At 41.2% G+C, this 20,076-nt stretch overlaps 2 protein-coding genes across 2 annotated transcripts in view; both read right to left on the minus strand.

Annotated features, from left to right (window-relative positions):
• The window catches only part of MYOM3 (myomesin 3), a 28,796-nt gene extending 21,879 nt beyond the window's left edge, over window positions 1-6,917 (minus strand). Inside the window, exons 1-7 of the mRNA XM_074563278.1 lie at window positions 6,779-6,917; window positions 4,558-4,692; window positions 4,331-4,405; window positions 3,525-3,684; window positions 3,126-3,283; window positions 1,891-1,986; window positions 1,163-1,251 (exon numbers count right to left, since the gene is read on the minus strand). Coding sequence (XP_074419379.1) covers window positions 1,163-1,251; window positions 1,891-1,986; window positions 3,126-3,283; window positions 3,525-3,684; window positions 4,331-4,405; window positions 4,558-4,664 — 685 coding nt within the window. The 5' untranslated portion in view covers window positions 4,665-4,692; window positions 6,779-6,917. The remainder of the gene's footprint in view (window positions 1-1,162; window positions 1,252-1,890; window positions 1,987-3,125; window positions 3,284-3,524; window positions 3,685-4,330; window positions 4,406-4,557; window positions 4,693-6,778) is intronic.
• A 5,117-nt stretch (window positions 6,918-12,034) lies between these two features.
• IL22RA1 (interleukin 22 receptor subunit alpha 1) lies at window positions 12,035-18,338 on the minus strand. The gene is made up of 7 exons (XM_074562764.1): window positions 18,296-18,338; window positions 15,917-16,049; window positions 15,012-15,193; window positions 14,655-14,839; window positions 14,042-14,177; window positions 13,672-13,793; window positions 12,035-13,063 (listed from the first exon to the last, which is right to left on the minus strand). The coding sequence occupies exons 1-7, from the start codon at window positions 18,336-18,338 to the stop codon at window positions 12,035-12,037; spliced, it is 1,830 nt and encodes a 609-aa protein (XP_074418865.1).
• Between the last annotated feature and the right edge of the window lie 1,738 nt (window positions 18,339-20,076).

The following is a 20,076-nucleotide window of genomic DNA, read 5'->3' on the forward strand; positions in this document are numbered from 1 at the left end:
TCATAAACAATACACTTCTATTACAATTCTGGAGTCACATTCTTCTGTACGCATATGTATCCCCGAATGGTATTCAGATGTGATCAAAATATGGCATGCAAAGAATAAGGATGATAACATAACCTGTGACAGAGCCAAGAATGTATTAAAGCACTAACAATAAATATACTATCTAAACCAAAGAAGACCCGTTCTGTCTGAAAAAATAGTTCAAGCTGGCTTTGCAATTCAGTCAGTCGAAGGAACCCATCTCTTCATGACCAGTAAGGTGTCCGAAGCAAATGTGTCCGCTTCCTATTCATCTGTGACCACTTGAATTATGCCCTCGACTCTGTCAGTCCCACTGAAGCACGCAGTTGTCTACAGTTTTGTGGGTCTATTCTGTTCAGGCTTTTTACGACAAAATTGTTATTTGTAGATATATGTATCTATATATATGAAATGTGAATGTCTAAACTGTGATCCTATGACTGTGCACTGCATAATTCTTGAAGCTTGATATAATTTCCCTTTTAAGTACTGGTAGTTTACTTCCTTCACCATATGTCTGGATTTGACTTGTGCAGAATGTGTATCTACGGAGTCTATAACAGTTATTTTAAGAACAGCACAGATCCAAAGAAGAAAATTTTGTATTTGCTCCTGGTAGTTACTGATTTGAGGGAGAAACAGGGTATTCTATGCAATATTGCACTGAGAAATCCCCTTGAAAGCCACAGTACTTGTTAACCAATTTCTTGCTTTAGAAATGCAGCAGACGCTTTCTAAGCCTGTTACGTATTTAACTGTATGGCTGTTTCATATCAGTCCAGAAGAAGTAAGTACCTAAACTTAGTACAATTTCAGCACAGTGGATGGACAGCTGTGTCCGTATAGAATCTGAAAGATTTTGCCTGTGTCCAGAAGTGACTGAGAAAGAGAAGCCGTTATATCAGCCATATATATATTAGTTAATAGTAGCTAAGGATTATTTTGCCCAGTTGTGCTTTTCCCTCACTAATAACTGAGATAAATTCTCCTCTCCTATTAGCAGAGCACTCACTTTTTTCTCTGTTCTTGCAGAGTGCTTGTATATTCCTATGATATAAAGTATAGCATTGAAAATACTTTGAAGGATCTAAAGAATCTGTACATTTAAAAACAAAAGAACATTTTTACTTACTCCTGACAAGCACTGTAGCAAAGGAATAAGCCTCGCCATATTGATTCTTAACTTCAACACTATATTCAGCAGAATCTTCTATGGAGCATCTGGAAAAAAACATTTCCCCTCCATTTAGGTTTCAGTTATTGTTCATACTTCACAGGACAAATTTGAAGGGGTTCCCCTTTAATCCCAGAAGTTAAAAGTAGATATTGGCTTTTCATCAAAAAGCTGCTTTTCCTTTCAATTACAAGGACTTCTTAGAGGTCAGTGTTTTTCTCTTGATACCCATAAGCAAACCATTTCAAGTAATGATCAAGCAAAAGCCGTGTGGAACACTTGGTTCCACTGAAGATATGCATGTATCTTTATCACATGTATAATTCACAGAGTTGAACTAATGTCATTCTGATTACAATGATCCATCCTAAATCACATCGGTATGTCTGCTTCTGAAGCGCTCTTAATGTACATGGCTTTACCCCAAATGAGGAAATTTTGGCCATGCCTAAAAAGGGCAAAACCAAATAAGACTCTAATTTTTTTTTTAAGATTTTTTAAACCTCATGACCTGCTGTTGAGATTGCTTTCTAGTGGCAAAGGTGTAGCTCAGACACAACACACGGAAGTCAAGCAGGGTCAGAATCCAGAATACTCTCTTTTTGTTTAGCATACACAAACTGGGAGCTGCAGGAAAGCAGGCCTCATTCAACCGAAAAAACAAGTCAGACAGGCACATACAATACCTGCTGATGTGCAGGGTCAGCATCCCAAACTGGTTTTTTATCTGGTATTTTCCTGCTGGGGCTAGGCGAGGATCAATACGGACTCCATTTTTATACCTAGTTGAACACAAAGGAAACATGCAGCTTAGGAAAGGACGGAGAAATTGACTGGTAAAATTAACACTTTATTTTAAAATTAACCATGTCAAACACAACAGAGGCACAACAGAAGTGAGGAGTAGAAACAATTCCCTCTTTTACAGGTCTCCCACATCAATCCAAAGCAGCCTCGCAGGTAACCTCGATCCCCTCCCGTAGTCCTGTGGGTGCTTCTTCCCCAGGGCTGCTTGCAAACTGCCCACGGGCAGCTTAGCATTGGCTTGTTGCTTCCTTCTCAGTTTATGCTCTCTGCTTTGCAGGTTGTGTGAGGGAGTTCGAACAGATGTCTCTTGCTTCTTTGTGTTCACTGGGAATCTGTGGGAGGTTCATATTCTCTTTGCTCTTTAAATAATTCAAAGAGGTTGTTCTGGAAGGACACAGGACATCAGGAGCTCTGACAGTAGCGAAGTGAGCTGCCTACGAAGTTATTAGTAATCAAAATGTTTGCATACTTCAAACCTTCCATGGGAGGAATGGTCAATCGCTTTAACAAACTGATCAAAGTACACTTTGCAAATTGTTTGTTGAGGTGATCTTTCATTTATTTCTGCCCCTCTGTTATTAATGGTAAATGCTGCACTGAGGCCCAGTCTGTAACACTTCCTCTTCTGTGGTTTGGTAAATATGCAAAGCTAAGTAAATGAAAGAGTTGGTTTGTATTTTACAAATTGTAGAAGCAATAGCAGTTTAATGCTAAAACTTGCGTGGTAGCCAAGGTAGCCAAGCCTTGATGGTGTGTATGTGTGTGATGGTTTAGTGCTGACAATAGATTCTGCTTTCCAAGACTTAAATTCCGAGATTGCCTGAAGGATGGAGGACAGCACCAAAGGAAGCAGGGAAAGCTACATGAACATCAGTCCTATCTCAGAAGGAGTCCCATAGGACAGCCCACTGCCTCTACAGTGCACTGAATACTTAATGTCTTTATGGGTCCTAACAGTGGAAGTGGAGAATTGAAAGTGTTTTATGTGATTTCTGAAGCTCTCCCTTCCTTCTTTCTAGCCGGACACAGATGTTACTCCTTTGGTTGCTTCCTGAAACGCACACAGACTGTTAGCCACATGAGAAGCTTGAGTCATTGCTATCGACCAACATACCAAGTCACCTGCGGCAGTGGGGAAGCCAGGACTGTACACGCCAGTGTCACTTCCATCCTCTCCCAGACTGCATGTACTCTGAGGGGGATCCAGAACATAGGTGGTCGCCCCGAACGCAGCTCAATGTATTCCTTCTCCGCACATGCCTTTTCTACAGCCTATAACAAGGATAGACTAAATAAAGGCAATAGAAAGAGATTATGTTCTAACTACCCAAATTTTTTTACAAAGTGACGTGTGATAATGCGTCAGTGCCAGGAGTATAAGGCCTTATTTCTAATGGGTTTGAGGTTGTCCTGACACCTGGTTAGGTTTAGTATCCTCTCCAGAATGCTAATTAGTCTTGGCAATTATAATCCTGTTGGCGTTTCTGTTACCAATACAGATGTCTGATCTGACCTTCCTCCGAAGGGCCTTCCGGTCAGCTCTCACACGCAGCAGTCTGCAGTTCCGAATAACGTCCTTTTCCAACTTTTCCATGTCATTCCCAAACCAAACTCTCTTTTGCCCCCTTTGTTCTAGCTCTAGGATGGCAGCTTCTCTTCTTGTTTTGTAATCCCTGCAAAAGGATGATACAAATCAGCAAAAGTTAGGATTATGCTTTTTATTTTGTTTTGGTCTTTTTTGTTGTTTTGTAGGGCAGAAACATCAGCTTGCATGCATTACAGGTATGAATGTCAGGCAGTTATGGCTCATAGGAACAGCTGTGCTACCATGAGATGTAATACTTTAACAGCACATGAAGGGGATCCACTATATGACCACTTTTGATCCCACGTGGGGAACTGGGATAAGGATTAAAGGGAGGAGGGATGTTGCTGACTACTTAGGTTGTTCAGCCATCACAGAAGGATGGACTGCAGGATCATTGACACAATTTTCTAGGAAAGAGGGGGAGTTCAATCCGTTACCTTTTATTTATTAATCTGACTGTGTTTTCCATTTACTCCTGTGAAGCCGGGTTTCTCTTAAGCCCTTGCTTGTGAGCAGGGCAATATTACTCATTATCACAGGTATCAAGGTGATATTATTTAATTTCCTGCATTTTAGTTGAGGTCTGGCATTTTTCTTTTTAAAAGGAGGAACCTCTTGATTGACCTGCTCTTTTTGCTTCCAGTGAAATGAGTTGGAACCTGTGACGTCTATATACAAAGGTGATGTTGGATACAACAGTTGCATTCGAGTTGTAATGATTTCTGACTTACTGTGGTATTTCGGCGGTCAAGGCAAGGGCAGCTGCTATCGATAACTCTGAAAGGCTGAAAGTCTCTTCTTCCTCACTTACAGAGGCAGACACACATAAAAGAATCCAGATAAAGTTCCATAATTTCATAAACTCAAAATTCAACAAATCTCTGAATGCTCAGTGCCGAGTGTAGAAAGTCCTGTCTGGACCTGATTTACTCGGCCTGTCCCTAGCTCTGTGGCTTACCTGGTTTTGAATTTTTTCTTTCTAGTTGAGGAGGTCATTTGCAAGCTCTGTTGCCTTTCCTCCGTTTGCTCTTCCTCTCTGTGGTGGAAGAAGGTTCGGGTTCCCATGCTGGGAAGTCAAATATGAACTTTCTTGCTGGAAAAAGAACATACAGTGGCTTTCAAATAAGACATGTTAGAGTTATCATTAAGTCCTGCTTTCCGTTGATGTTCAAGAGCTGTGGATGAAAGCTCATATAATACTACCTTCTGGCATTTAAACTATGAAAAGGGTTTGTTTTGTGATGCTTCTGTGAAAAATGGAGTCGGATGAAGAAATTAATAAGTCTTCAAAGGCAGCCGAAGCTGTAACAGAACAGTAGGTAGGCAGCATTTTCTGGGTAGATTTGTTTTCCTAGGACTGATCTTATGCTCTAAATCTGGTGGATATTCTTCCAGGGAGTTCCATTAGATCAGACCCCCAATATAGCAGGCAGACAAATGAGGAGCACCATGAAAAGGGAGATCAGAGAGACATGGAAGATCAGGGACAAAATAAGGTACGGAACATCAGATAGTGAGATACAGAGGAAAAGGTTAGAATATAAGCAGTCTGGAAAATATATTGCAGGGGTAGCTATGATGCCAAATAGCCTGTGACCTGCCACCCAGATTGTGAATGCACCATGCTCTGACCCTGCCTGGATGTGCCCGGGGCTAGATAAGGCAATGCTGCTGAACCAAACACACAGGCTGCTGTGCAGGAATCACTTGGTGTCTGTGATAGTTGGAAAATCCAACTGGATTTTCTGGAACTAACCAGTTCCAGTTGCAGAGCACTTCTTCAGTCTGTATTCCCATCTGCAAATCTAGGCGGCTGACAAGAACAGTTATAGTTCAGTACTTTAAGAGGATAATGCTTTAACCAGTCCTTTCAGTGCATCATGAGAGATCAGTTGTTTATTCTTAGGTCTTAGAAAAAGGTTGATAAAAACGTCAAAACATTATCCTTAAAGGAGTGACGCAGTAAACGGCAGGATTTTCCCCAGAGTGACCAGAGAAGCCTTCCCAGAGAGATCCCTCTCCTACAGGTGAAACACGGGGAGCAAACATCAGCGCTCTTGGCTCCCATCCATCTCCTGCATTAGCTGCTGAAGAGCTAGGCTTTGGGAATAAGCAGCGTGCTGCTTTTAGGCACTGACTAATGAGTGGCCATTAAACAGAAGTCAATTTTAAAAGTATATCCCTCCTTATCCCATTTTGTTCTGCAATTGGTTCAGAAATGTACAGCACAATCTTTAAACGGTTCAGATTTTCAAGTTGTAAGATCTTAGGTTACTTTGTAAAAACAACTTTGGAAATGTAATTGTTGCTGAGTAACACTTGTTAAAACATACTTGTAAGTCTTTCCCTAACTCATGTTCCATGATAGAAATTTTCCCTTGACGAATTTTACACCTGGATTTTAGTTTTACTGCTTTCTAATCCTAAAAAGATAAAAAATACAAAATCCTCAGCTTTTACTAGTAGTACAATTTTCTGTTAATATAAGCAAATTTCTTAAAAACAGTCCATGGAAAAACACAGTTGTAGGAAAAGCTGAGTTGTTGTGGTAAAGCAAAATATCCCAAAATGCAAATGAAAATATGGAATTATCATGATAATATCTCCTCAGTAGACGTTAACTTCGGAAGAAACAAAGAAATGTTGTCAAATATAAGAAAAAGAAAATAAAAAAGGCTTTTATAGAAAAATATCTTTGTAATTTCATAGAATACTACTCTCTTCAGGATTATTTCAGCTGCAGAATGACTACTGGGCATCAGATCTTTATTCCCATTTTCATGAATAGTTATTGATCCAGGTTAATTTTTTGCTATATAATGTTTTTTATTTTTCCACGGAAAATTCTCAGTGCTTTATAATCTGGTGTTTATTGTAAACATATAGAGTTCTGGTCTGCTAAAACCTACACTTTTCAATCCAACTATGTTTTTTTTTCTAAACAGACCAGTAAACCAGAATAGATTCTTGCGAGAAAACATGAAGCAAAACAGTATTTTCATAAGAGCAACACTGGAAAAACAGTAATGACACTTCAAAGCACATACAATCACGAAGCACAGTCTATTTCTGAAGTGCAAGTCAAATAAAGCGATCGTGCAAAATAGCTGATGCTGCTATAAAGATCTTATAAAATCTTGCTATAAACAGTAGTTTATTTACAGATAAACGAAACTCACCCTGTGAAGACTACAGTGAGAGTGCCTGTCCTCGTGAAAGAGAAGGGACAAAGGAGCGTTTCCTTCTCCCTGTTGATGACACTAAGAATGACTCTCCCCAAAAGAATGTTCCCCATGTTTGAGTGCCCATCCTGGAGTCTTAAATATAGCATCCTACCATGCCATCGCAGTGACAATGGGGAGACCCATGCAGGGCTTACGCAGTTGGAGCTGTTTACTGCAATGGCAACTAATCATAAACTCTTTTTCAGGTGGGGCAAATTATTGCCTTTGCCAAATGATATAAGGAAAGACAGGTGCCTCCAAAATTCAGGCATCAGAGTATTGGATTATCCTCTGCTCATTTAGGATAGAAGCTCACAAGGCATCTAAAATGAATTATGAATATTTTAATCTCCTCCTGGAATTTCCCTTGGGTTAACATTGCCATTGCTGCATAATAGAGTGAAATCATTTACTTCAACATCTCTTTAGTGAATGCCAGCTCCAGCCAAATTATGTCAGTGTATAATTAGATCAGGAGCTAACAGCAGCTTTTATGTTTTAGTTGGCTGCAACTATTACACTTTCCTTATTACAGACAAATGAAGGCTTGCTGCCACAACATCAGGTGAGCTTACACATCCAGCTGCCCATGGTGGTATCTAAGAGTCTGGGGTAGGGTAAAAGAACAGAGATTACTGTTTTTCCATTTATTTGAGATAGCCTTGCAGTTTCAGCATTCAGCATAAACTCTTCCCAGCAATGTGAGAAGCAGGAGGTATTTTTTGTGGTTTCAGAAGGAGAAATGAAGGTTTCAAACTAGTGAAGCTCTGAGGCTGCAATACCAGTTTGTGAAACAGATGTTTTCCAGCAACATTTTGTTAGTTGAAGAGTCAGCACATCAGTAGTGGGCTTCTCAGAGCTGCTAGAAGTCTGTAAAGAGGATATGTAAGAACATAAAATTGCCATACCGGATGAAGGTGAAGGTCTGTTCAGCCCAGTATCCTGTCTCTTGAGAGTGGCTTGTAGCTTTTCCTGAGCTGGACACAATGCTTTATTGCTGCTAATAGTCCTGTCCCTGTTAAATTGCCTAGTTCCTTTTTGAACACTTTCTGATTATGGCCTCCACAAGGCCTCGTGGAAATGAATTCCACTGTCAAATTTGGCACGCTTTGCATCAACCTCCCCACATCAGTAGGATCCATTTCTAGGAACCTTTGTTTGCTTCACCATCCAAACAAAACAAAGCTGAAACCCAGCAGGATCAGCGCTAGAACTACCAAGGACTTCTGTGTTTCAGACATTCCTAAGAAAGCAATAAACAGGTACTACTGGGCAGGCATGACTGCATACATTTTGGTATAAGCTGAGCTGTCAAAGTGAAGGAACACTTTTATTTCATTGGTTTTGAACAATTGCATGACCATTTGAGTACTTTCCTGAATTTTGTGTTGTGAGAAGTAATGAGTAATTATCGTCTACTCTGCTTAATATTAATAACTCCATACATCTTTGTCGTATCAACCCTCTGTTGTATGTTTTAAGTCTTAACTTATGCTCTCCTCATATGGATGCTGACCACTTTTGTCACCTTTTTCTTACAAAAATATCTTATAATCATGTCTCACAGCTCTCATTATCTCACTCTGAGAAGAAAGAAGATATATATTGACATTTTAAATCCTCTGAAGCAGCAAGTGTAAGGCCACTGCTTAGCACTGTGATCCAGCTGCTGCAGTTCTGATGCATCAAACCTCCCCATCACTGACAGCAATCCCGTTAGGCCGATGTGATGTCAGAGCTAAGATATAAAGTCGATTTTATCAAGGTCCTTAATATTTTCAGAGATGCCCCTCAGCTCTGCTTCATTCTGTCTCCAGAATTTGGAGCTTTTAATTTGTTCCTTGAGTAAGATTTTCCTCAAAGGGCTTGTTAAAAAATCATGGGTGATTTTTTATAGTCTTCAAACAGGGCACCTTTCAATGCCAAAACAAATAAATAACAAGGGAGAACATGAGCCTCATCTGCAGCAATGTGTTTTCCTCCCAGTGCAGGGATCCTTGGTGAGCTGCTGGTGTGGGGAGCAGCCAAGTGACAGCTCCCCGATTTAGCTAAGAAGACAAAGAGTAATACTTCGCTATAGGGTTACAGCTGCCACCTGCTCTGCTGATATCCTTGTGACAACTGGAACTGCAATGCTCACCTGTCATCGTCGTGACATCTGCTTAGGAATAAGCACGGTGTTTGTGGCGAGGCGCTTCTAGCTTTTATTATCTAGAGCTATCAAAACTGTTACCTGTAAAAGTCAAGATAAATGAGGAACAGTCTGTTGTTAGATACAGATGGTTTGCGTGGGAAGACCTTTGAAACAATGTTGAAATCCTGCTGTTTATCTGAAAATGTCCTTACGCAGAATGAAAATGAGATGATTAGATCCTACTGTAGCTGTTTGCTGTGTTGCATTTTGAAACAAACAAGCCTATCAATTTGATTATGAAAAGCAATGAAGCGGAAGGTCAGCACATGTTGATGGGGGATGGATGAGCACTTTCCTTGCACAGCTACAATAAAGCTCAGTAGCATCAACATCTGTTTCCAAGCTTTTCCACAGAGAAATAGTTTTAGCAGGGATAATCTTCCTGTTAAATTTAAGAGGTGACTCATGAGACAAGAACTGATCTCCTCCTCCTTAGTATATCGAGGCCTAAAAGATAAATATTGTTTTAGCCATGATGAGAGCAGGAAACTGAGAATATTGCTGTCAGTCACCTCTTTAAGACATGGCTTACTGAGTCTCTCTTTTGACTGCGTTCCCTATTCATTGCAGTTGCTGCTGTTAGGGCTAGAACAGACGAGGACAGGATGGGACAATAGCTGAGTTGTAAGCCTTCAAGATCATTCCTGCCAAGGCAGCCTTTGAGTGTGGTCAGAGGCAATGTAGCTTATAAAGTGCCTGAAGAAGAGATCAACATCCCAGCTGTGGGACACTTTGCATCTTTAGGCACCTACGTGTATTCTAAAAATCTGGTCCTAGGCTTTCTGTGCCTCAGTTCCCATCTCTCCTCCTGGGGCACCAAGATGATACCTTTATTAAGGGCTGGACATGAATAGACCCTGTGTCAGGGTGTCTGCAGAGGGATGTGAAAAGGCTTTTAAATAGGAAATGTTGTATTTTTTAGCAGCATCTAAAGCTCTCGTAAGGCACCCTTCCCTTCCACACTATGGAGCCCATACTGACCCTCTGCTGAGGGTTATGTTTCACAACATGAGCCAAAATGTTGACATTGTGGCATTTGATTATTGCCTGAGTAGCATCACTGGGAATGTTGTTGACACAAGATATGCAACCCACAGTCAACTCTGAATAAGGTAATTGGTATCACTGGCTTGAAATGCAGCCTGTCCAGGGGAGGTTAGTGGGGCAGAATGTTACCCCTGGGGTCTCACACTCCTTGGAAACAACACAGCTGGGCTGCTGCAACTCCTGTAACTGCAGCGCTTCTGTGTGTCTTGGTTTTGATGTTATAGTTTGGACACAGAGTACAGGAAACAGCTCAAACGACATTCCACAAAACCTTTGATACTGAATGGTATGAAGTGAAGCTCGCACCATGGAAACGTCCTTCCAGGTTGCTGCCCAGACCATACACGTGTTCATACCTTTCATACCCTGTGCCATGACACCTCTTCACCACATCTCGCATTTTGACCTTTTGGCCTCACATGACACAGCCACAGTGCTTTGATCATTATTGGTGCTGGAGTTAAGAGCTGAACCTTTGCCTGTAAAGTTTCTAAGACTATTCCTTTAATCCTTGGTTGAATCATCCAACCCCTTTCCTTCATAAGGCTATGGTTTATTTGCAAAATCACACCAAAGCAAGTGGAGTTTAGCCTAAATCAGCTTCCCTGGACTGAGAAAACACCCAAGTGCGCTTATGGTGAGAACAGATGAGTTTTGCGTCTGGTCAGGCCTTCTCTGGCAGTGCTCTTCAGGTGAGTACTTCCCTATACCATTCAAAGCCTTGCTTATTCCTGTAAATGGTTTCAGTTCTCTAAAACTGATGTCGTCAGACACTCACTCTTTTTTCACCACACCAGTGGAAATCAACAGGCTGAACTATGCTTTCCTCTTAATGAAAAATAATTTCCTCCTCTGTCCCCCAAATAAATACTGTGCATCTTGCTTTTTGTAAAGGTGGAGTGCTAAGGGAATTTGACTCTCAGTTTACACTGGGTTTGGTTCATTCCAGCCCTGGAGGTGGGTTTGCTGGTAACAGGAGCAGAGGAGGCCTCGCTCTGTCATGCAAATGGAGCACGTTCCTCTTCGACAGTGTCAGTGGAGGGTGGGAGGAGGCAGTTCAAGACCTCTGTAGTCTCCTTAGTAGATTACTGAGTGTATGAATTGAGATTAGTGTAAATTGAGATTGAGGGCTGAACTGAGATTAGTGTAAATCCTCACATTTCTACCTACATGGAATGAGATCCTAGCTGCTTCATCCCTGGAGATTTCAAGGGGAGAATGTGTGACTATTTCAGAGAAATGAGCAACAGCTGAGTAATAAGTCAGAACTGGGCCAAGACTGCATTAATCTGTTGCAGAGATGAAAAAGGCTTTATCTTTCTACAGGCATTAAAGAGCACAGCAGGATAGGGGACACAGAGCTTCACAGAACTGCTGCATCAGGAGCTATTACCACAGTTTCAATGACTACTTTAAAGGCAAAGTCCATTTCATGGAAGTAGCCTATTGTTTTGCACAAATCATATATCCAAGGGTAGAGCACCAATATATGTTTAATTCTTTTACTGTGCCATAATATATTTAATTCTTTTATCTCTCCATACATCTGCACTTGAATGTCTTCAAAGGGTGGTTATATCTTGGGCCTGGATTTTTGTTTGTTTTAAAGAGCAAATACAGTTTATGTTGTGAATTTCGCTAAATTTTCAGTAAACTGAATCTGGAATTTGAACTTAAGTCTTAACTCAGCTTTTAAAGTAGTCCAATTCATAATAAATTTTAAGAATATGCAAGAAATAAAGGCCTATTATTTAAGTGCAAAGATACAGTATTGCAGCGTACCAAGAAGTAATTTTACCAGTAAAAGTGCCTATCCCCATGACAGAACAATAGAGGAAACAGTCAGACAAGTCTGGGCCGTGTTAATATATCCACGATTAGCTATGCTTATTTGCATTGCACTGTTTGCAGGATAGGCTACTATTTCATGCAAGCAAACACAATCTGGATTTTAATATCATTAAGTCATCCTAATAAAATTCTGTGTTTTCATCCTGATCCCACAGTACTTTTAAGTCCAAATCTTTGAACAGCATAGTGAGAGGAGTGCCATTGTCCTGGTCTGAGATAGTGTTTTGGGACACAATGTTATTCAGTTTTGTGCAGCTTAACTCCTTCGTTGCTGCTAACGTTTCTGTTTCTTGAGTCTCTGGGAACTGCAGTTTATTTGCAGAATGTGAGAATGAATATGGCAACATCCACCGCTCTGTGTTCTTCTCTCCAGGGAAGTTGTTACCAGTACCGACTGAGAAGAGGAGGGTTCCTGACAGAGGTGACAGTGATTCATCCTCTGGAACATAGTCTGTGTCAACTTTCACTGAAGACAATAACAGTGGCAGTTCTGCTGTCTGCTGTCTATAGCATCCTCCTTGTTCCAGCAAAGACAGTGACAGCTGGGATACATGCACTTTACTTTCCATTCCGTCAGTCCGCAACAGCAGGTGTTGGGTTTGCCCAGGGCTCCCCTGTAGGAGAACTGACTCTCTTTTGTCACTGCTGTTCCACAATGCCAAGTTTGGCCTCTGTTCTTTGTAATCCCAATGGCTGCAGCTCTTGTCCAGCATCTGGGTTATGAGCTTTCCACCAATAGAACTATCTGGAGAAACTTCCTTTAGCATTTCGTTTGGCTGCAGATTCTTCTTGTCAACATAGTCTGTGCCTTCGACACACACCCCATAGGTTAAGGGCAGAATTTTGCTGGACGTGGCCGTAGGAATGCTTTGCTCAGCTATTTGAGGAGCATAACCAGCAGGAGCTGTGCTTGCCAAGCAGGGTGGCTGAGTGGCTAGCTGGAATGTCGGTACGTCTGTCTGTTGCTGATAGGCAGTTTCTGGTGGACGGAAAGACCGTGGTGGCTCCAGGACTCTATCCAAATGTTGGCAGATCTGTGGTAACTGCACTTCAGGGATGAGAAGTGAAGGTTTGGATAAATTAATGGGCTTTATAATATGCTCCACTGTCAGTGTAAGAGGCTGGAATGATGATATCCCTCTGAAGTCCTGTTGAAATAGATAGACAAAGATGAGTAATTAACAAGAAGCTGTGACGTTGAAGGTTTGCTTTAGGGTCTTTAAAATTTTCTTTGAAGAAATATCAGTAAAAGCCAGTAACAACCACCAGGGATATGCTCTGTTGACAAAAGAACTGTTTTTTTTCCTGGGGAATGACCCTTCAGAGGAATACAGACATCTCTCATTATGCATCAGAGAAACTGTACAATCCTAAAATATGAGGAAGAAAAAATCCTGCTTTCATTTTCGTAAAATTTGGCCTAAGGCCTGGAGCATGGATATAGATTGCCCTTAAGCTCATTTAGCAAGCAGAACCAGTGCTCGCTACGGGAGATGAAGGATAAGAAAGAAGGCCCAGGATTTCAAGAGGAACTAATGATTTAGGATGCCTCAGGTTTTAGCTGATACCTCCTTTAAAGGGGCCCAATTTGTGGGGAGTTCTGAGCACTCGCCTTTAAACTACCAGTGGTCTGTGGTGATTGCCTGGCTTGCTCTTGTCTGCTCATTTGTCCTCCTCAATTAGCAATGCTATTTAAGTGCATGCACGTAGTCCCAAGCATTTTAAAGATTTGCTGCAATGGCTTAAGAACACTTACCAAAGACATCGGCTGCGCACTGTGTTGCTTGACGTATTTATAGATCACATAGCTAATTGAAGCAAACACCAATCCGGCACAGAACGCAAGTGCCACGAAGCAGTAGAGAAGCCATGAGTTGTCTGGTTAGCGGGGAAGAGAATAAGTGGAAAATGTAGCTTCAGAGGGTTGGATTAGAAAAACTGCATGAGATTAGCTAAATGATGTTATAGGTCTAGTCTCATAGGACAACATTTTTAAATTAGGAAAGTCAGTGTTCCTTTGAGATCTTTAGCAAGGCTACGTTATTTTATACCAGCTGAAAATCAGACTCTTTTGTGTATCCAATATCCCAGATGGAGTTTTAAATTAGCAGAGTTAACAGCCTCACCTGCTAGTGTTTTTACCCAAAATACTTGAGCTTTGCTGCTTTTCTGGAGGAGATATATGTATACTGTTCCATTATATTCAGTGTCTGGGTCCAAGTTGGAAACTTCAAATTCTTTGTTGTGCTCATTCTTTGTCCACTATTTAAAATAAAGGCAAATTCTGTATTTTAGAAAGATTAAATGCATACACTTTCTTCAAATCGGATTGCAAAATTCTGCATAAAATTTTATTTACTAATAAGGTGTTATAGGACTATAACAATCCTGTCTATATGGAATTATAAACATATAATTTGCTTTCTAGTGTTAGTATTATTTAATTTTTGCATTTCAGTTCCTTCAGACTTGAATTAATTAATTTGTTCTCTTTGTTAGTCACCAGTGGTTTTACTTTTTGCTACTCATACAGTACCCTGGGAAACTCCAGTTTCCTTTCCAGAATTTTAGAGGAATGCTTAAAGTTCCTTGTGTCTGCTGAGAGTCAAAGACTCTGAGACTTTCCCTTGCACGTCAGAAATCTCATCCATCATGTATAAACTCTGAGATCCTTATCCATCTTATGTGAAATGTGATTTACAAAAGTCAGTGGGCTTGTGGCCTGAGGTTGTTCTTTACCTTTTGCTGTGTCCTTTGGTTGAATATCGTTAAGTGATAATCAACAGCACCAAATTTGCTATAAATGTCCTCTACGGTTAGCTGGCGGTCATCCTCACCTCTCAGTGGAGTATAGGGGGGCCATATAAGAAACTTTATGGACCGTACATAAGGAATATATTCCACTTTTGGTGCTCCAATAATAGCTAGAAAAGATAGAACAGGCAGTGTCAGCTGTTAAGATTAAAGCTGATACATTATCAGATAATTTATATACATCTTATACACACACCCCAGACTCACTGTAAAGCATTACTTTTGTATGAAGTATGAATCCCTAGCAATCAGGATTTAATAGATTTCAGCAGCGATACGTACTCTCTTTTCTGGGTTCAAATCTTTCTGAGCGCACCCAGTTGGAGGAGCAGTAGTTCTGGCCGGTGGCCCTCACCCTGGCGTAGTAATGCTCCGTGAAGTTTTCAGTTTCACGAGTGAGATTGCAGAAAGGCTGTGTGATGCTCTGGCACTCGGGCTTGTTAAGCCAGGATTTTTCTCCATACCTTAAGACAAAAAAAGCTTTTAGTCTGTTTTGTAGAACAGATGCAATACAACCCTTCTCCAGAATGATACAAACAGGCTGTTTTGTCAACTCTTCGCAGTTTTTAAATTCATTATTGCAATTAGCAAGTGGTGGCGAATGGAACGGCAGAGAAACTTGCCCTGGACTACTGCCCTTAATCCATTCCCGTTGATGGCTTCTGTATGAATATCACCTCGAGGAAGTGCAATTTATTTCAAGGCAGGCACAGGAGTGTCCTGCGAGTCAGTGACTGCAGGGTTCTTTGCCCAGCTCTGACACTGAATGATCGCATGCAAGTTTGTCACAGTTTGCAAACTTACTCAAAGGCATATAAAACTATTGTCTAGCACTGGTCTGATTCTCTTGGCTCTAATGAGTGACCCAGAGGAAGACAATTGCTATTACCTCTATTTACAGGTGAGGAAACTACAGAATAGAGAGAAGGAATTTGCTGAAGGCAAAGAGCAGCTCAGTAATGGAGTAAAGCTGGCGACCCAAGATGTAAAACTATTTGCTTAACTGAGCACCATCTACCAGTTTAGATAATCCTGTCCTTTATTGAGTTGTTTAAGCAGAGCCATTTCTGTAACAGTAATACAAGCAGCAGAAACAGTAAAATCTACTTTTCTTTCCTGGCCCTTCTTTGTCTGAGAACAGTAGCCCTAAGAACAACAGAACTCCAAAAAGAAGAAACTTCACATACTGTTTATATTGGACATCAAATACAGTGCCAGGGGGAATATCTGCTTCGGTTTCCCATGTCAGGATGTTCTCAAAGTTTGTAGAAGAAAATGCTGCACGTTTCAGACATGATGACCTCTCTGTAGTCACAATGCCTAGGGGAGCAAAGAAACTAGTATTAAAATGCATATTGTGGCATCTCAGCCCTCACATGAATATGGATCCAGTGCTGCTCAGCCTCTTAGTGAACAGAAATATCAGGCATGCCAGTTCCAGTTTGTGAGAGATGGACTGCAAAGCAGAAGCTTGAAGAGAACAGGAATTCAAACTCTGCACACAGCACTGTATAAGCAATTGTTGACTCATCCCAAAGAAATGTAAGTCAGGAATTTTTACAGAAAGACTTAAAAATCTCAGTCAGAAACAGAATCTTTGAGTTCCTTATCAGATTTCTTTTAAAGCAGTAAAATGGCTGGAAAACTAAGAACAACAACCTGTTTGCAAGGCTAGATTCATGTCTATGAATGTCTCTGCTTTCTGCCCAGACTCAGGGAAGTAATATGGTGAGATCAGTTTCACATCATTGAAGATGTGATTGTCAGTAACCTCTCGCACTCCATGTTTTATGGGACAGAGACTGCCTGTACAGAGGGACATGCGACGAACTGATGGCTGGACTCTGATCTGGGTGTGCCAGGGTAAAGACAAACAACTCAGCTCTGCTTTCTGAACCCTTCCTCAGGGAGGAAGGGTTCTGGCTTTGGTAAGCAGAAATGACAAACATGCCCCTGGTCTGAGCTGCCTCGGTAAAGCAGAACACCACCATGATCCACCTACAGCAAACTGGCTATGAGCAGGCAGTGCAGAAGAGTGTCCTAGAGACTTGGCGCTCTCGTGTCATGAGAATACACAGTGTAAAATGTTCTCAAGGCTGATTCACAACACCTTCTAACTTGGAGAGTAACCTTCAGAATTGATAAGCTCTGTACACTTGAATTACAGACACATCCTCAAAGACAGATAATCTATACATTACTAAACTCTTGGTTTGCAATATCAATAATCACCTTGAACTTGTGTGGGCTTCAGCCTGCACTTGCTGAAAATGAACGGTCCCATTATGGTGCTTGCAAATGGACCCTCAACATGAGTGATCCCCCCGCCTCACCACCCCTGTCCCCGAAAAAATGGTGTGATAAGCAAGTCAAAGTTTTACAGATGGGAAAACTGAGGACCAGAATGGGGGTGACGGGGTGACTTGGACAAGATCACAGTGAGCAGTTGTGGCAGAGCAGGGACTAAACCACACCAGTTCCTGGATCCTCGCTCCAAGCTTTCTCTCCAGCTGCCTTCATGGAGAACTGGGTGCCAGCAGTTAAAACTAGCCTGCTATACAAGGAGAATTAGGCATAAATCCTAATTCTATAGATTCAGTTCTCCGCCTTGCTGTGTATGGCATTTTGGCAGGGAAGCAATGCAGAAATGGATTGCAGTCCAGTCCAAATTTTGCCCTGACCTCATCAGCAGTTCAACACTTGCCTCGGCTCTTGCAAGGCTCCATGCAATCTTCCTGGTGAGGCAGAAATACAGCAGCCAGTATAAGGTGGGTGGGTTTCCCTGTCTGGGCACCATGAAAACTGAGTCACAAATACTCTGATCATATCAGAAGTAGGAAATCTGTCTTCCCACATTTATCCGTAATAAAACACAGTTATGCAAAGCAGCGTCACACAAGCACAGTCAAGTGTGGACAGGGAAGAACCAGGATGTTTCACAGTGTGAAAGTCCCTCTGTTTTAGAAGTTTCTGAAGGCGCCTTCCCTATATATATCGTATATTGATATATATATATCCCTATATATATAGTATAAGATCATGGACACAAGTGTAGATGAATGATAAGGTTGTTTGCTGAAAAGCTGGCATTTGAAACCAGCAAATTTATCCTTGGTTCACCCAGGAGTGAGTTTGCCACACAAGGAGTAGTATTAAATGGCTTTTAGCAATACGTTATTTGTTTGTACCTCTTTTAAAATCAGAGCTGTTCTTGTAGTCATTTATGTCTCCACCTAAGACACAGGGGGACTGATCCAAAGCCCTCTGAAGTCAATGAATATCTTTTACTCCTGTAGGATTTGGGTTATAACACATCAGTGGCAAATACTTTGAAGTGAAGGAATCTTTCCTTCTCCCTACTAATCCTCAAAGCACTGAGCACATCAACAGTACTTTGAAAACAGTAAACGGAGAGAGCAAAACCCAAGAGAGCTTTTGAACAACCTCAGACAAGAGCTTATTCTTTAGGTCTTTTTTCAGTACACATGATTGAACTACCTCCCTTACTACAGGATCAAACAGAAACAACCCCTATCAGTGATAGGAAAGGAGAAGTCAGGACTTACCGATCACTGAAAATGCAGCCAAGACGATCAGAAATTGCTTCATGAATAACTATGCAAGCTGGGCTGGGAGAATAGGCAGTTGTTGATCCTGTGTGCAGGTGAATCACCTTTAACAAGAGCTAAATTCTTGTTTGTGAGGCCAGGTTGGATTTGTTGCTCAGTAACAGGCTGCAGAGCTACTATCCCGCCTGCATTCAGATCTGAGATCACCAGCTAAAGATGTGTGCGCATGTGTAAGAGAGAACGTAAGAGTGACAACAGGAGTGCCTCTGCCCTTCTGAGTGTGCACACCTAACTGTACAAAGGTGCACAAGCCAGAGGCTTAGAAAATCCCCAGCTTTTGAAAGAGCGCCAAATACCATTTTTCTGATAAAGAGCTTCCTGCCTGAAAGCCCTCACTGAGGTTTCTCAGTTTTGGGGCTTGCTTTTCTGGTCAGGTAACTTTGACTTGTTAAAACTCTAGAAATTAAAACTTAAGTGCTGTGCTTCTGGTTGGTTTTATAACTCCTGCAAGCAAGACACCTATTCCCTTAAGAAATACCTTCAAATACTTTCTTAAAATGAAAGTCAGCCAGATCACTAGTTTTCAAGTGCGTTTATTGTTCATACTGGCCTTGAACGGGAGCCAAGTGACTAGCATGGAGCACTGCTGCATACAGGGCAGAGCACAAGCTCCTCAAGTCTGCCATAACTCTGCACTACCAGGTGGCTGCAGAGGTTCTCTCATTTGACGCAGAAATGAGGTAGCCTTTCCGTAGGAGGAGTACGTCCCATGGCTTTTGTCAGAGGCCACCGTAGACCTACAGTTTATTTTTGTTGCTGCTTATAATAGAAGGCTCTGTTCTGAGTATCATGAATGCCATGTGGGAGTTCGTATGAAATCTAAACAAGAAAGAGATATAGTTCCTTTTCCATTTCATATGAAATCTAAACAAGAAAGAGATATAGTTCCTTTTCCATAGGGTTCTTACTTTTTTAGCGTGTTGTTAAGTTACATTTTCAGGCTTTTCTCAGAAGAGGGAGAGACATTACCTTCTTTGGTTAAAAGTGAAAACTAACTGCCTGTCTCCAGCAGTTGTGGATTTAGAACCACCAGATGTGTGTAACATCTGAAGAACTAGAGCTGCACACTGCTTATTTTACCCAAGATGTCCTAAGCAGAGAAAACTTCACGCATACATGCTGCATCTGAAGCTCAGGAAACTCCCTTAGCCACTGCTTTTGAATTTTTATAGTGTGGCTATATAATTATATATATAGCTATATATATATAGTGTATATATACATTCCCTTGACTATCCATATCCCTATCCCAGGGGTAACCTCCATGGTTCATTTCTCTGGCTTACTTTATCTCAGGGTCACAGCTGTTCACAAAAGGGAAAGTCCTGTCCTCAATGCCCAGTTTTGCCTAAGACTAACTGGACCATTGCATAAAGCTGAGGTTGCACAAAAGCAAAACCAACTGGACTGTCTGTCTGAGCACTGAGAACTATTCAAATTATGATCGCTTCAGCCCTAGTAAAACTTTAACAGAAATATCTGCCCTATACCACATAGGACAACTGTGCATTAGACAAATTCCTTATGAGCAGTGCTTTTATATTTTCTAGAGCCTATTTAAAGCTCCTAAGTGCCAGATTTTTTTCTTATTATTACAAGTCAGCCACACCTACAGCCAATTTAATCAAACTACAAACCGTGTGTGCTTCTGAAGCTGATCTTTAAGGTCTCTCCCAACCCAAACCATTCCATGATTCTGTGATTCTATGGTCCTATGA

This window comes from Larus michahellis, chromosome 19, assembly GCF_964199755.1.
Source record: "Larus michahellis chromosome 19, bLarMic1.1, whole genome shotgun sequence".
NCBI classification, from domain to species: Eukaryota; Metazoa; Chordata; class Aves; order Charadriiformes; family Laridae; genus Larus; species Larus michahellis.

Excerpts from the sequence above, each read along its gene's own strand:
- IL22RA1 (XM_074562764.1), bottom strand. The coding sequence starts at position 18,338 with ATGAAGCAATTTCTGATCGTCTTGGCTGCATTTTCAGTGATCG. Across the intron at positions 15,194-15,916 it reads TTTGATGTCCAATATAAACA|GTATGGAGAAAAATCCTGGC; the intron begins GTATGTGAAGTT and ends TTTTGTCTTAAG. Across the intron at positions 14,840-15,011 it reads ATTTGAACCCAGAAAAGAGA|CTATTATTGGAGCACCAAAA; the intron begins GTACGTATCGCT and ends TATCTTTTCTAG.